The following is a 15,958-nucleotide window of genomic DNA, read 5'->3' on the forward strand; positions in this document are numbered from 1 at the left end:
TTATTTAGTATGACAATGCAAAAAGACAGTGCTTCCAAGGGTTATGAAGTTTACGAACATTTCTAGTAATCTTTACTCTTTCGATTCTACTTTTATACGTTCTGTGGAAGATCTAAATAACAATTCTTAAGCTAACGACTTGATTGTTGATGCGAAAAAGAAATGTCCGAACTAAATATCATTACAAATGTCACCATCAATAAAGGGACTATATTTTTACATCTCGCATAAAGACTACAATATATTTAGAAAGACAATCTAAGAGCTTCGCGCTCCCTATTCTCAGACTAGTAACGATACTCTCCGCGTTTTAGGCGAACAATCAGGATTTAGTGAAAGATCTAATATTGTTGGGTCACCATTTGGGGCATTTATTAGAAATCAATATTTTTTTAAAAAAAATTAATTTAGTAACTTTACAATAGGTATGTATTTAAATAATACAAACAATATGTAAATACGAATGAAGAAGTGAAATGGTGCTTGAAAAACGAGGAGAAGACAAAGTACCTAAAGGACATCCTTAAGGACGATTCACCGTCGATTTATGGTGGATAACAAAAAATGGCAGAGAAAGGCAAGAGTGTGTATGAAACGATTGAGGCAAGTACGAGGGTCGTTTGAAAAGTCCGTGCAAAGTCAGAGAGATAGCACCACTGGCGCGTATCGAGGTTATGTTTAGTTAGTAGCATCTCTTGGAAGAACACACACCAAGTTTCAGCCGGATCGGTCTATTTCTTTGTGTTTGGCATTCGTTTGAATGGAGGAAGTCGAGTGATTTTCAAAAAATGATTAAACACTACATTATGAAAGGCAAAACGCCTCAGGAGACTAAAGAGAAGCTTGATAAACATTATTATGGTGACTCTGCACCTTCGATTAGAACAGTTTATAAGTGGTTTCAAAATTTTCGGAGTGGCCATATGGGCACAAGTGACGCTGAACGTTCTAGACGCCCTGTTGAGGTTACTAATCCAGAAATCATTGATAAAATCCATGATATGGTGATGGATGACAGAAGAGTGAAGGTGCGTGAGATTGCTAGTGCTGTGGGCATCTCGAATGAACGGGTACATAATATCTTGCATCAACATTTGGACATGACAAAGCTATTCGCAAGATGGGTGCCGCGATTGCTCACGCTTGACCAAAAACGAAATCGTGTGAAGTGTTGCAAGGACGGTTTGCAGCTGTTCCAGAAGAATCCGCCTGCGGATTTACTCAAAGTCCTGACTTTGAGCGTCGTTTCGTCACTGTGGATGAAACATGGATACATCACTACGCTCCTGAATCTAAACAATGGGTTACCAAGGGGGAATCTGCGCCAAAAAAGGCGAAGACCGTTCCTTCGGCCGGAAAGATTATGGCGACTTTCTTTTGGGATTCGCAAGGAATAATCCTCATCGACTATCTGGAAAAGGGTAAAACTATTACAGGTGCATATTATTCATCGTTATTGGACCGTTTGAAAACCGAGCTGCAAGAAAAACGCCCACGATTAGCCCACAAAAAAGTCCTTTTTCATCACGACAACGCACCAGCTCACACCTCAGCAGTTGTGGTCGCAAAATTAATGGAAATAGGGTTCCAACTCGTTTCACATCCCCCCTATTCTCCAGACTTGGCTCCCTCGGACTACTATTTTTTCCCCAATATGAATAAATGGCTGGCGGGAAAAAGATTTTATTCAAACGAGGAGGTGATTGCAGAAACGAATGGCTATTTTTCAGACTTGGACAAATCCTATTATTCGGAAGGGATCAACAAACTAGAGCAGCGTTGGACGAAGTGTATAAGCCTAAAAGGAGACTATGTTGAAAAATAAAAAAGGTTTACCCCAAAAAATTAAGTAGTTTTTATTTTTACACGGACTTTTCAAACGGCCCTCGTAGAAAGAACAGTAACTTGCGATATTTCGTCCTGGCGAATTGGTGTAGGAATGGGATGATGAGAGATCGTTGTGAAGAGTGAGGTTAGTCACGTAGAAAGGAGCGTCAACTATCTATCGGAAGAGTTTTGACTGAAATGTCTTGTACTGTCCGTATGTTTGTAGGTTTGGCTGAACCCCACAGCTCTAGTCCATAAGTCCACATAGGTTTGAGGATAGTGTTGTATGTTAAACGTTTGAGTTCTAAGAGCAATTTGGAGCGTCGTCCAAGTAGTCTGTAAGGCAGTTTCGCAAGCAAAGAATTCTAAAATCTACTGAAGTAAGAAGATTTAAGCTCATTAATATCACTCTTTTAAAATATCAAAGTCTGGATTCTTTAAAATCTTCATTTAGACATGTGTATGCGAGCGTTCATCTGTCACATAATATTATCAGTGAATAAAATAAGACCAGAATACTAAGGCCAAAGAATACTTACGACGTCATTTACAATTAGAGTACTTAGTACTAATAACATTAGCAGTCGGTACCTTTGATATAACCAATCATATTGTCAGGACAAGATGTCAGGACTTATCTAGGCTAATACCCATGTGATGTAATGTCACCTGGGTAATAAGTTCCAATCAGATTTCATCTTTAACGTTCCCTTTTTTATACATATATAATCAGAAAACTGTATTAAAGTGAAGTTCTCACAAAGATGCGTTTTACACCAAGCGAACGAACATATGTTTTATTAACCCCAACACAAGCTAAAGCATCCAATTCTCCCTTCATTTCGAGCATTCGTGCAAATATATTGGAATGTTCGCTCGGTGTAAAAGGTTGTGCAAAGATCGCTACAATTACTATTAAAATCGCACATATTTGTGCGATTCAAAAAGATAAAGAACGCCGAAATTAGTCAATGTTCTTTAAAAAATATACTAAACAGGATACAGAAATGTATGCTTAACCGTTGTAACTATTTCAGAAATGTACGATAGAATTCTCTCAGACTCTATTATACTTTTATTTTATCTAAATAGCTTTCTAAAAATAGCTTTTATTGTTTTGCAAGTCCACAAAATCATTCTTTTTTTTAACATTTATATGCACAATTTTTCTCTTTACTATTTTAAGTCATTATAATAACAGTTAATGTTATTTTTTTTTAACTAAGGCACTTGTCCGCAATCAGAGTTTGTGTTTGATGTGTTTTCAATTATGTGTAATGGATTTTTTTTTTCTCCAAGAGAATCGAACGCGAACTGCTAACACCAAAAGAAAAACGTATTATTTAAGCAAGAATACTCGCTTGGTGTTCTAATGCGTTTTAGATACTTCTTCTATTTACCAAAATAAACAAAGCTGAAGACAAAAACATTAACGTCTGATAGCGGAAGTGATAGAATTTATAAACTTTGTATAAAAATAGTTAAGTGTTCAAATTGAAAATAAACTAATCTAGATTTTATAAACAATTCAACTTAATTCCTGAATTCTTATAAAAACATTTATACAAGGAAAATAGGTTTATATTTGTATTATTCTTATTCTTATTATTATTATTAAAAGAAGGATAAAATTATTTAAAAAGTTAATTCGTTTCGTAAAAGTTAAAATATATGTAATGTATTTTATAATCTTGGTTATACAGTAAATAATCGGCTGTAAATATAACTAGTAGAGGAAAAGAGATGTAAATAAACATAATCTATTGTCTAGATACACAATTAATATCTTCTCATGAAGAGAGATATTTTTGTCCATTGCGAGTCTCACGATCTCCTTTCCAAACAGAGGACTTGCTTTGTTAAATCACTTTCTTTTATTTTTCCATATTTATTCAATACTTTTAATAAAACAATAAACAAGGAAGATGGCCGCCATGTATAGGACGGCATTTTGTTTTTATTATTATTATTTTCCATTTCCTATAGAACTGCGGGAATAACATGACGCCAGTTCTAGTTAATGGTATAATTATGATTTTGTAATTTATTTTCTACTTTCTTTTGTGTTTTCTTTGTGAAGTAGAAATAGACCAAAGCTATTGTTATTGGCTCCAACCCACTCCTTAAATCATTGGCTCCTCTTCCTAATCTTTTCCTTTACAATACCCCAATAAAATATTGTTCCTCTGTGAAAAACCTTGGTATCACTTTCGATCAAAACCTATCCTGGAAAAACCATGTTTCCCAAATCTCTCGTCGTTCCATCCATATTCTGAAGCAGTTTAATAGTTCTCGGTCACCTTTTTCCAATTAAGACCCGGCAACTCCTAGTTTCCTCTCTTATATTCCCCCATTTCGACTATGGTTGCTCAGTGTATGGCGGTCTTTCTGGTGATATTGAAGCTAAGCTCAAGCGCCTCATGAACTGCTTCATAAGATTTATTTTCAGCATTTCCAGAGGCTCTCGCATTTCGCACTGCTACGATGAGTTGAAGTGGCTTTTTCCTCTCTATCGCCGCCAATATTTTTTTGGCTTCTTTCCTTTTTCAAGTCATCCAGTCTCAAAGGCCTTCCTATATTTTTCAACTCCTTAAGTTTAAATCCTCCATCCATTCCCGTATCACTAGATCTCGCTCATCTGATCTCTATATTCCCTCTCACCGTACCTCATCCTTTGACAAGTCCTTCCTAATACGTGCTATCTCTCTCTGGAACTCCTTGCCTTCATCTGTCCGCCATGCTCCTACCCTATCCATCTTTAAATCCCGTCTATTCAGTTATCTCCTTTCTATTCAGCTTCCTCCGAAATTCTAATTGTTTTAATTTATTTCCTTAATTTCTGCTGTTATTTTTATTTTCACTTTTTGTAAATACTTATTTATTTATTTATTTTCTTTTAAACACAGGCCAAACTAATAAGGCCTCTATTTGTTCCTGTATTTATTCTTAGGGGACAATTGTCCCAGAATAATAAATTTCTTTTCTATTTCTATTTCTAGAAATAGGCGTTTCCTAGAATTATTAGGAATGAAATTCAAATAATAAGTTTAAAATTAATTGTCGCATATGAAAACGATTAACAGCTTAAGCGGACTACCGTTTATTTATTTTTTATTTTATTTATTTTTTTTGGGCGCATCGACGATTATGGACACTAATTACTTATTCCATGTATTTATTACAATCAGATTGATTTTCGAATTTGTCCGTTCGCCAGGAAAATGATCGTTTTGAGTACGAATAAAAGGGTATTCGTTCAAGTATTTTGTGTTATTTAGCCCGTAAAACTGCAAAGTAATACCGTTTTAGATAGGTTCAGCAGCTTCGATATTGCTTCATTAAAGCAACGACTTCAAATACCGTAAATCGTTCGTTCATAGACCTATGTTCGTGGTCAAAATCATTCGACCGAAATTTCTGGTTTTCAACGCTTCACTAATACTATATTTAGTACCTTAAAATAGCATTAATTTTTTCGTACTGTTTCAGCAACACTTGACCCTGATAAATGAATTAAAAAAAATAATAATAATAATCCCCAATTGTTGCCTCCACATATTTTTGGAACCATCTAGAGCAGTGATGGCGAACATATGACCCGCGCAAACTTTTTTACTGACCCACAGTTGCTAGGCAACCATTTGTTTGTTTACGCGAGTTGATTTAGTTTAGATTTTCTAATTGTGGTGGATAATTTATATTCTATCTGTATTTTTTTCAATCACCCATTGACACAAAAACAATTTAAATGCTATCTATAACCTTTAGTTTGATCATTACAGTCTTAAAACGCAAATGACGACAAATGCTTTTATAGTATTTGAAATAAAGCAAAAGTGTTTACAAAGTATCAAATAAAATGTATAATTTTACTCATATTTTGTTTGTTAAAAAAAATCGACAACCCAAAGCAAATAACCATATTTAGATTTTTCTTCAGATAAAACACGCTTTTGTAAGGTTTTGTTCAGTAAAAAGAGACTTCCACAGCACTTGTTTCGGTCCCGTTTTGCCCGTTAAGCCAACTGAATTTTAAAGATGTTTAGTTTTGAAAATATTCAGTTTAAAATTTTTAAACTTAACTCTTGTGTAAATGGGCATTAGTGACCCAAGAGCTAGTACTACTAAAAAAAAAATAAACAAAATTTGACCCACGTGTCAAAAACGTTCGCCATCCCTGATCTAGACTCTAGATTCTAGAGTGACTCACACGACCACTCTAGTTGCTGACACAGTTTACTGACCATTTGAGTTTAATTGTCGCATATGAAAACGATTAACAGCTTAAGCGGACTACCGTTTATTTATTTTTTATTTTATTTATTTATTTTGGGCGCATCGACGTTTATGGACACTGCGCCGCTAATTACTTATTCCATGTATTTACTTTTATTACTAAAAAAAAACTTTTTTGGTAGAAAACTAAAGACGATAGTAAATTAGCATTTTCAAAGATGAAAATGAACAAAATAATTTTTTTTTTTTTAATTGAAAGATGAGTTCAGGAAATTACACAAAAAAAAATATTGTGACAATCTCTCAATGTCTAATCCATATGAATTTTACGTAGATTGCTAGTACACCTTGCTAAAAAAGTTATGTAATGAGAGATAGGGCAGCTTCAACACCTGGCTGACCATGAGTTACCCAATTTAATATTACGGCCATATTACACACAGACACACATATAACAGTAATTACAACGTTTTTCACCCTAATTCCCTTGTACACAATTATTCATTGATTATTTATGTATATAATACATTACCTCTATTGGTCTACTTACAAGGAATTCTTTAGAATTTAATGTCATTAAGTAAAAGATTATATTTCTTAATTTACTTAAGAAATAATACATTTGTGTTCATAATATAGTGAGTAAATTTCTTATTTACTTAATTTTTCAAGTAATAAAGATGGCCGAAAAACTGTAGAAATTTTAAACTTTGAATATTACCGAAATATTGCGATTATTTCATTTGTTTAACATATTTGTTTTGTTATTGAATTATGACCAGAAATAATAATATAAATAATAAATAATAATAAATAATTTTTAATAAAATAATTATTAATTATTATTTAAAATCTTAAAACGAGTTATTAAAACAAAATTTTACTCCAAAGATTTAAGAAACGCTGGTAATCCCCGGTTGTTGGAATTTAGAAATACAAAAATTTGAGCCACCTGATAAACAAATTGTAAATCTTCAGGGAAAAAAAAAATCCTAATTCTAAAAAATATGATAGGATTCCAAAATATTTTCTCGTACTGGGATTAAGTGAGAGTAAAAAAAGAGAGTATTATTAGCATAATGAGAAAGATGGAAGAGAATTTTAGATAAATAGAAACCCGTAATGGTGGATTAATTGTAAATAAATAAAATTATTTGTAAATGAGGTATTACAAATAACTGTGAATACAGAGAGAAAGAGAAGTACGAGTTTAACGGTGAGAATGTGCTGCAGAGAAGAGAGCAATGAAGAGAATTCCGTTTAGTTGACGGCAAAGAGACTCAAGCAATATGCAAGCAATTAAACCACAAGTACTTAATGAAAGCCGATGGCAGTGCTCCGAGCGTGCCTTGACCGAACTAACGGCACACCACACTAGCTCGTCGGCCGCGCTACCTGCATGTTGTGTCCCACTGTCGCAGAATAGTGTGACGGTTTTCTCTTAATTTCGCAGAGAATAAAGCGTCTCTCCTCTCTCTACAGAACCCCTATCTACCATCCCTTCTTAATCTCTGCCCCTCTACACAGTCCATAAATCTTATTTCTGGAAATATACATTTATTATTCTAATTGGAAAAATAGTTTAGTGAAGGTTGGAAATATAAGCAATTTAATATTATACTTCTATTCGTGAGCAACAAAAGAGTTTACAACTAAACTTGCGCGTCTGCACATAATTCTAGCAACTGCACAATATAATGGAATGAGGTTACTGTCTACAGTCAGTAGCTAATAAATATCTATCCCTAGCAATGAAATACTATATCGCGGTAGAATAGTTAGTCTTATTCTCGTGGTAATGCTTTAAAAGAAGTAATCATTTATTTACTATAATAAAACTACAACTCTGTTTTCTATATTTTATCTCTTTAATTTTGTTGTCTCATATTACACGATTTGTGCCCATTTTTTTAACATTTATATTTTCGTTTAGATCATTTATTTTGATAAAATGGTGGGTGAGTTCAGATTTTTGAAATATATATAATATTCGAGGTTTGCAGAAAACCCTACGATCCAGGGACGAGGAAATCTCCAAAAATAAAAAATAAAAATAAAATATGTACATTTATATGATAATAACCACTGTAAGATGTTTCAATAAAATTGTACGAGCCATTTTTAAAAAATCGCATAATACTGAAAAATCTATTCATTGAGACGTCACTTCCGGTAAGTCTATTTCCTTTAAATATAATATGCAACTAGTATTCTGAATCAAAAATTGTAGAACTTTTTTTTTTTTGAAAAATCCTCTAAAAAACTAAAAAAATAAAGCGCCCTACACAAAGAAGCACTATAAATATATTAAGTTTAAAATAAATCCTAACAGTAACTTACAAGAAAACTGTAAAATCCATTTTGTAAAATGGTACTTCCGGTTTTAACCAATTTTCTTCAAATACAGAATTTTTGTTTCACATTTAAACCAAATTAATGTTTAACAGGAAGTAAGTCCATATATCACAGTGAACTGGCATACTACCGGTCTGACCCACCACCCCCCTCCCCCGAAAGTGCCCTTAATCGAAGTCTTACAGAAAAATGTTTCCTATAAAAGTTGTAGAACTATTTGAGAGCTATAATTATACCAAGTTTGGAGAAAATCCAAGAAGCGGTTTTTGAGAAAACGATAAAAAAGTGAAAAATCTATTCAGTAAAGTGGTACTTCCGGTGGAGCTATTTTGACTAAAAATTTATTGTCACTTCCGGTGGTGTCACTTGAACTAAATATGAAATTTGAAACGTCTGCGACTTCCCGTTCCTGAGATATAGGGGATAAACTCACTATAGATGAGAAAAGTCAGGCCAAACCTATGTCATCAAGGCACGATGGGTTAGAGAACCGCGATTCTAGGAATTACTGGATCTGTAACCCAACCTGCCTTAGCCGGGAATTTTTATCGCTATTCTCTCTCTTTTCTCTTTAACTAGCCGAATGCGATCGGTTTTTATCGGCAATTTTCGGCTTAGTTGATTATTAATCTTATTTAATTTCTTATTTAATATTTAACATCTGATGTGCACACTCACACGACTTTCTTACATTTATATTTCTAACAAGCCGAATGTGATCGGTTTTAGTCGGCAATTGTCGGCTTCGGTTGACCAAAATTATTAATTTCTTCAATTTCCTATTTAATATTTAACATTTAAGATGCGCACTCACACGACTTTTATTTATTAATATGTGGTATGCAGTTAGGTTTTCTTGTAAACTACTATTTTTATCAAATAATAGTTGATTTATATTACCCAATACATTCTAATGGAACTATTTTAGAATAAATTTAATGAGCACACTCACACGACTTTCTTTTAGTACTATATATGTTGTTTGGGCTCTCGTAATCTTCTGTAAGACAAATTGATGTGTATTTCTAATCTGATGAAGGATTTGAAAATATAAACAATAAAAATAAAAATTACATACCTTTAATAAGTTCAACCACTTCCGTGTGCGTCAAATTGATGACATTGATGCCGTTTACCTGAAAATATTTTTCTATTAGTTTAATTGCTTCTTTTTTTTAAAGTAATAAAACCTAAGTAACATCCTTATTATTAAGTAATTACTCAATAATTATGCTATAAAATTTTATACTTCAACGATATAATGACTGCGAAGTTATTGCCAAAACAAAAAATTGCATTATTGGATATAAGGAAATGAAGTAGTATTTCAGACTGAGGAATCAACGAGTTCTTTCACCACAGTTAAAAATCTCGAGTGAACACACTTACACAACTGGATCAAAATAAAATTTGAAGAAATGTAAGCTTTTTTTTTTTTTTGAAACGTCGAATTTTAAAGAAGATTAACTTCACATTTTTATTGACCTAGCTTCTAAAACTGCATTTTATCTTAAAATGGCCCTTTACAAACGGCCTTAATCCACACTCAGAACGGCTTAGAAAAATTATACAAAATTATTATATAATTACTTATTATATAAATACTTCTTCACGACAGAGATGTCGATTAAAAACAGTAGATCAAAAAATTGCTGTAGTTTCTCTGAGAAAAAGTCAAAGTAATTGGCAATATTTTTAGTAAGGAACAGATTATCTAAAGAGTTAGTGTTCTGACTTCCATGGAGAACCAAGGATCGAGTTCTGTCAAAGTTTAGAGTTTCACTTTTTAATGATGTATTCGGTGACATAATGAGGAAGAAATTATGGAAAGAGCACTCACTTTGATGATGGTGTCTCCGCTGTGTAGACCGGCTCGTTCGGCGGCTCCACCTGAAAGTTTGGGGAATTACATTAGCATGAAAGAAACCAGAAATATGATGGTTTTCTAAAAGACAGTTTTTTTTCTGAAAATTTTAAACAATACGATTACATAAGTCTAGTTATCAAGAGTTTAAAAAAAAAAAGGAATTTGAGTGAAGCACTCACCGAACTCAATTTCAAAAATTTGCCATATTTAAGATTGAGTACAAATGCTTAATTCTTTTTTGATATAATCAATACACATAAATGTTCTCGCTGACAGTCGTTGGGTACCACTTCATTTTAGGCAGTACCAATTTTGACATAATAAAGTGGTAAAGGGAATTATTTATGGTATTTTTCCCAAATAAAATAGTGATTTATTCTTTAATAAGGTACTGATTTGAAGATAGATTCATATATAAAATTTTTAAATATTTTAAATCACCATTTACTCACAAATTCTCTTTCAAATTTAGGAAAACTAGTAAAGGCTTATCAAAAATTCAATTAGACAATTTTAAACAACCAGAAGTAAACCTTTTTACAAATGAAATTAATACTATTCAATGTTTCAATAATTATATATAATTAATAATTATTCCTATAAAATATAATTATTTTCTCTTACATTGATGACAGTCTTATCTTCACTAAAATACAATATGTGACACCTAACATTTCACTCTACTTTACAATTGAAAAAAAATATATACATATTTGCAACAAAAGTAACTATAAAATGTGAGCTATAAGTACTAATACCCGGGAAAACAGATGAAGCACTAGATCTTTGGATACGAAACAGTGTTACCAACTGATATTTGTGATTAAATTATTCTGAGAAGTACCAATATATTAACCATTACATTAAGAGAGAAGCAAGTGAGATGTTGGAAATAAATTGCCTTACCTCTTCACTTTCTTAATTCTCAGAAAGTTACCAATCTAAAATAAACATGTTTTTATAACTATATTTCTAAGCGAAATATTAACTATGAATGCTCGCATTTTATTTATTTATTATATTTTGTATTAACACCTTTATCACACAATTTCACAATTGTTTATCCTAGATAAAACCATCCTTCTTAAGGCAGTACATTTTATTAATATTCTTCTTCGAGTACTGGACTGAGAATTACATTGGTTGCCAAAATTCTGATTTCATAACAGCAAAATATTGTTACCCAAGATTTTTATTGATATTAATCTGGTGTAGAAATAAATAATTTAAAATTTTATTTTTGAGATTTATAAAGTTATTTATTGATATCAAGTAAATGAAATTGAAACAGGGATTCCTGCAGTTGAGACATAGTTGAGCCATGGTTTCGAGTCTCTCATTTTAAGACTTTTTTTTTGTTTTGTAAAATTATGTTCCTTTAATTGAGACATATAATTTTTTTTTTTTAATACAAATAATACATGCATGTATAAGATGTGACAACTTCAGAATAAAGGGCATATTAAAGATAAATCAGAAGAATAATTTGGAATAGAGTTAAAATAAAGTACCTATTTAAAAACGAAGATATAATATACATTTTATCATAATTATAACCAAATAATATTATGAACGAACTGGCCAGCATAAGGGTCTGTGACATCTAATAAATTCTAAAAAATGTGAAGGAAAAGTTAATGCAGCAAAATTACTTAAATTATATCAACTAAGCTTGAATGAAATGTTGGGTACTTGCTGATTTGTGTACCTTTTGGCGTTTAATCAACCCTTATACTTAACTTTTTAAACTGTAAGTTTTTGTTAAGGAGTACATAAAGTGGTTTACCTTCTTTGACTGACTGGACATATACAGGATTGTCTCCGGACACCTTCATACCATATCCTTTCTCATCTTTAAATATAGTGATGGTCGTACAGAATGGTAGTGGCGGTTGAAGGTGATGGGCAGGCATTGCATGTGGAGGAGGTGGTTCACCAGACAGTGGTCTGGTAGAGGGACTTCTTCTGAAGGAAGGCCCATTGGACAAGCCTCGCCTCGAGTTACTGAAAACCAAAATAAATAAAATAAAGTATCTTAACAGTTGTAGAAAAAGTTAATGCTATAGAAATGAATGAAATATATATATTTGTGGATGATTTTCGCAATCCAGCTGAGAAGTAAAAGTAAATTACAATCAGGTGTCTTGGACGGAGGTAGATACTTCATAACATACTTTATTTAAATTTCTCATTTTATCGTATTAAATAAAAACCTAGACCTAAACCAGAAATTGAACTATAATACAACTTAGCTTTGTGGTATGTGCTTCTAACTGCCCAGCAACCGTGGCGCCTGCATACCAGCTGAGAACCTCTTTACATAAAGACATGTTCGACAGCAAGCAGAAAACTTGCTGAGAATTGATACTCAGCATAAAAAATTGGGCTTGAGTCCAATTTTTGTAGTAATGTCTGCTAGAATCAAAAATGTTCAAGAGATGGAACCAACCAAGTGCCGGAGAAAGAGGTCCCAAAGAATAACCCCACATAATCTGATTAACCACTGTGGAAGAATCTATGAATGGCTACTAGGATGTCCACTACTTAATACCCGACATGCATGAAACAAATGGGACGTCAATTGCTAGTTAAGGACTAATCAGAGGGAATAAGACTACCAATTTGGTCAAACCGTCAACATCTTCGTTACCTGAAAACACCATGTGACAAAGGTACCTAGAGCAGAACATTTTTAACAGCAGCTTTCATAATCTAAAGAAAGTTAAAGTAAATCTGTTTGAAAAACATAATTTTCTCTGTGATTATTAGCTATAGTTAACTATACAGATAACTTCAATAACAAATCTCCACACAATAAACCACAAGTAAATCCCTCTTTTTAAATTCTAATTGGTGGGCTAACTTTACCGTTACTGCGACTACCTATCTTTAAAAGATTCAACCAGAACTGAGTTCACTTTGTATATAACTAGTTAGGTATTCCAATCGGTAAGAATTCCTATAATTTACCAAGCACTAACTATATAGTTAGTGTCATATGAATAAATACTAATATAAACATAAATTTCCCTCATAAGGTAATTAAATGCAATGAGGTGTAATGTGTTCTTTTTTTAATACTCCTAAAGTAAATTTTGCTAAGGACTACAAGAAACAACTGGTAATATGTAACAGACTTTGTGCAAAGGCAAGCGCAAAAGAAACATCATAACTTGGTTTTGTGCTTGGTAAATTATAGGAATTCTTACCGATTGGAATATTTAACTAGTTATATACAAAGTGAACTCAGTTCTGGTTGAATCTTTTAAAGATAGGTAGTCGCAGTAACGGTAAAGTTAGCCCACCAATTAGAATTTAAAAAGAGGGATTTACTTGTGGTTTATTGTGTGGAGATTTGTTATTGAAGTTATCTGCCTCCCTTCAATACTCGAAGAAGTTACAGATCCTGCATGAACTTGTATCAGATGTACGAGATAGAGAAATATAGAGACAATCGTAGGAAATACTACCAAAAAAATCTTCTGTGAACAGCTATACAACATCCTCATATAACTATTCTCAAAATTATTAACCACAAGTTGTCTTTAATCTCAGAACGTTTCAGTTATATTTTATCAGTCTAGAAGAAATCTGGCATCCCTTCCTATAGAAGTACCTTAAATTGAATTTCTAGCATTTCTTTCAAGCTATGAATAGTAGCAACTCATTCAGTTCTCCTACATAATATACAAAGCACAGGACCTGAAATAGTACATTAGGGAAGCCAAGACAGTGCAAGATATCGACAAGTTCTGAAAGTAGAAATACATTTTTTCGGCAACCGATTCAACAAGATTTGAAAGTTAAATATCCAAATAGGTCTCGAAGCACAATTTAACGATACAGTAATTAAAAAAGAAAATAAAAAGAATGAGATCCTTTTAGAATGAAATAACTAATTTAATGTCAGAGTTTCTTGAATGATTTCTTTTCTAAATTTAAAATAGTTAGTTGTGTAACTATATTCACAATATCTACAAATTTAATGATTACAAAATGAATAAGATTCTATAGTTACTATTGAAATAGAATCTTCTAGAATATAAAAAAAAATATCTCAGCATTCAGTAGCCAGCAATAAGCTGCAACCATTTAAATTTACAGTTAATAAAAGAAAGAAAAAATATGTAAAAGAAGCCAAAAACTTAACAAAATATTATAAACATCGCTAAGAAATGCATTCATTGAATTTTTCCAAAGTCCTTGAAGAAAATACTACCACAGACTAGAAAAATGAGTATCAAATTTTCTAATATATTTGAGTCAGCTGAATTATCGTATCTCTAAAGATGTTACGCAAATTGGTGATGATTGCACAAAATGAGAATTACAAATAAGTTCAGAAATATAATGAACTCAAATTTATGACAATAACCTAGTTTTTTTTTTTTTTTCACACTAATTTTCCAAAACATGAACAATATTCTTTTATTTATTTTTATTAAAAAGAAATTTTAACCAAGCAAGGAACAAAAACTCTAATAATTTTCTAACTAAATTCTACAGACTGAAGTTTTCAAAAGTTATTAAATGTATATATTGAATAAGATCTTGTTCTTTGCAATTAACTATCATTTGTTGCTAGTAAAACAGTTACTAATATCAATAAATGTGATGTCAATTTATTCCACTCATGCCTTAATGAATAGCAACAGGTTAGTGTCATATGAATAAATACTAATATAAACATTCTAGGTTGTTACCCTGATAATTTCAAGCATTATATTAAAAATATGGATTTCAGTGCATAAGAGATGAAAAATTCAATCAAGTTATGCAAAAACGATCATTGGTCAAAAATTGTATGTTCATTCTTCTTTAATTAAACAGATTGTTCAAAACAACTGCTATGAAAATTCACGTTAGATTGATCATTAATTCTAGGGGTTAATGGTAAGAAATGTGGAAATCTATTAGGACCTTTCAGTTCCAAGGCAGCAAAATCGAATGAACAAGCTCATAGAATCACGTTCAGAATCTTGCCAGATCGTACAGAGTACCACACAGAAATTCAAAAAGAATTACAATACAGTACGATACCGTTATCACAACTAGAGAATACTTAATGTTTTAATTACTTAACTTCGTAAAAATATAACCAAACTAAAATTTAACACAGTAATAATAGGTCTTAGTTCCTTTCTTGCAAAGAAAAAACCAGAAGAGGACAATAAAAAAATGTAACCTAAAAAATTAATAAAAATGTGTGAATCTGTTGGCAAAAAAACTGCGAATACATACTTATCTGATAATCCTGTTGTAGTATTATCCATAATGCACTATCTGTAAACACTAAGTTGGAGCAAAACCACTTACAATCACTAATAATAAAAGCACCAAACACATCACAAACCAAACTTCATTTCATTTGGCCTTTCTTAATAAACCAAGAATAAATTAAATAACAACACCACACTTATTTTATTGTTATAAGTAAAATGCGTTATCATCGATAATCATTGGACAATATTAATGGATACACATCAACAAAACACAACAAGACGGATACAGATACTAGCACTAACTAGCTCATCGCCCATGTCACTGAGTAGTGCAACAAACCAACAAGTAACAGCCATATTGGATGAGTTTATGGCCCTCCCACAATTAATTTTTCCTCTTTTATTACAAAATTTAACCAATCATGATATTTTATATAAATTAATCATTGTT

General features: G+C 32.0%; 1 protein-coding gene across 4 annotated transcripts in view; it reads right to left on the reverse strand.

Moving 5' to 3' along the window:
- RhoGEF2 (Rho guanine nucleotide exchange factor 2) overlaps positions 1-15,845 on the reverse strand; it is a 501,746-nt gene extending 485,901 nt beyond the window's left edge. For 2 of the 4 annotated variants that reach the window (XM_074130469.1, XM_074130467.1), the window contains exons 1-4: positions 15,527-15,845; positions 12,072-12,289; positions 10,259-10,308; positions 9,497-9,554 (exon numbers count right to left, since the gene is read on the reverse strand). In XM_074130469.1, the coding sequence (XP_073986570.1) occupies positions 9,497-9,554; positions 10,259-10,308; positions 12,072-12,289; positions 15,527-15,558 (358 nt within the window). In that variant the 5' untranslated portion in view covers positions 15,559-15,845. The remainder of the gene's footprint in view (positions 1-9,496; positions 9,555-10,258; positions 10,309-12,071; positions 12,290-15,526) is intronic. The other 2 variants (XM_074130470.1, XM_074130468.1) reach the window with 1 other exon arrangement.
- Between the last annotated feature and the right edge of the window lie 113 nt (positions 15,846-15,958).

Source organism: Rhodnius prolixus, unplaced genomic scaffold (genome assembly GCF_049639745.1).
Source record: "Rhodnius prolixus isolate KJV_2025 unplaced genomic scaffold, Rpr scaffold_4, whole genome shotgun sequence".
In the NCBI taxonomy this organism is placed as follows: Eukaryota; Metazoa; Arthropoda; class Insecta; order Hemiptera; family Reduviidae; genus Rhodnius; species Rhodnius prolixus.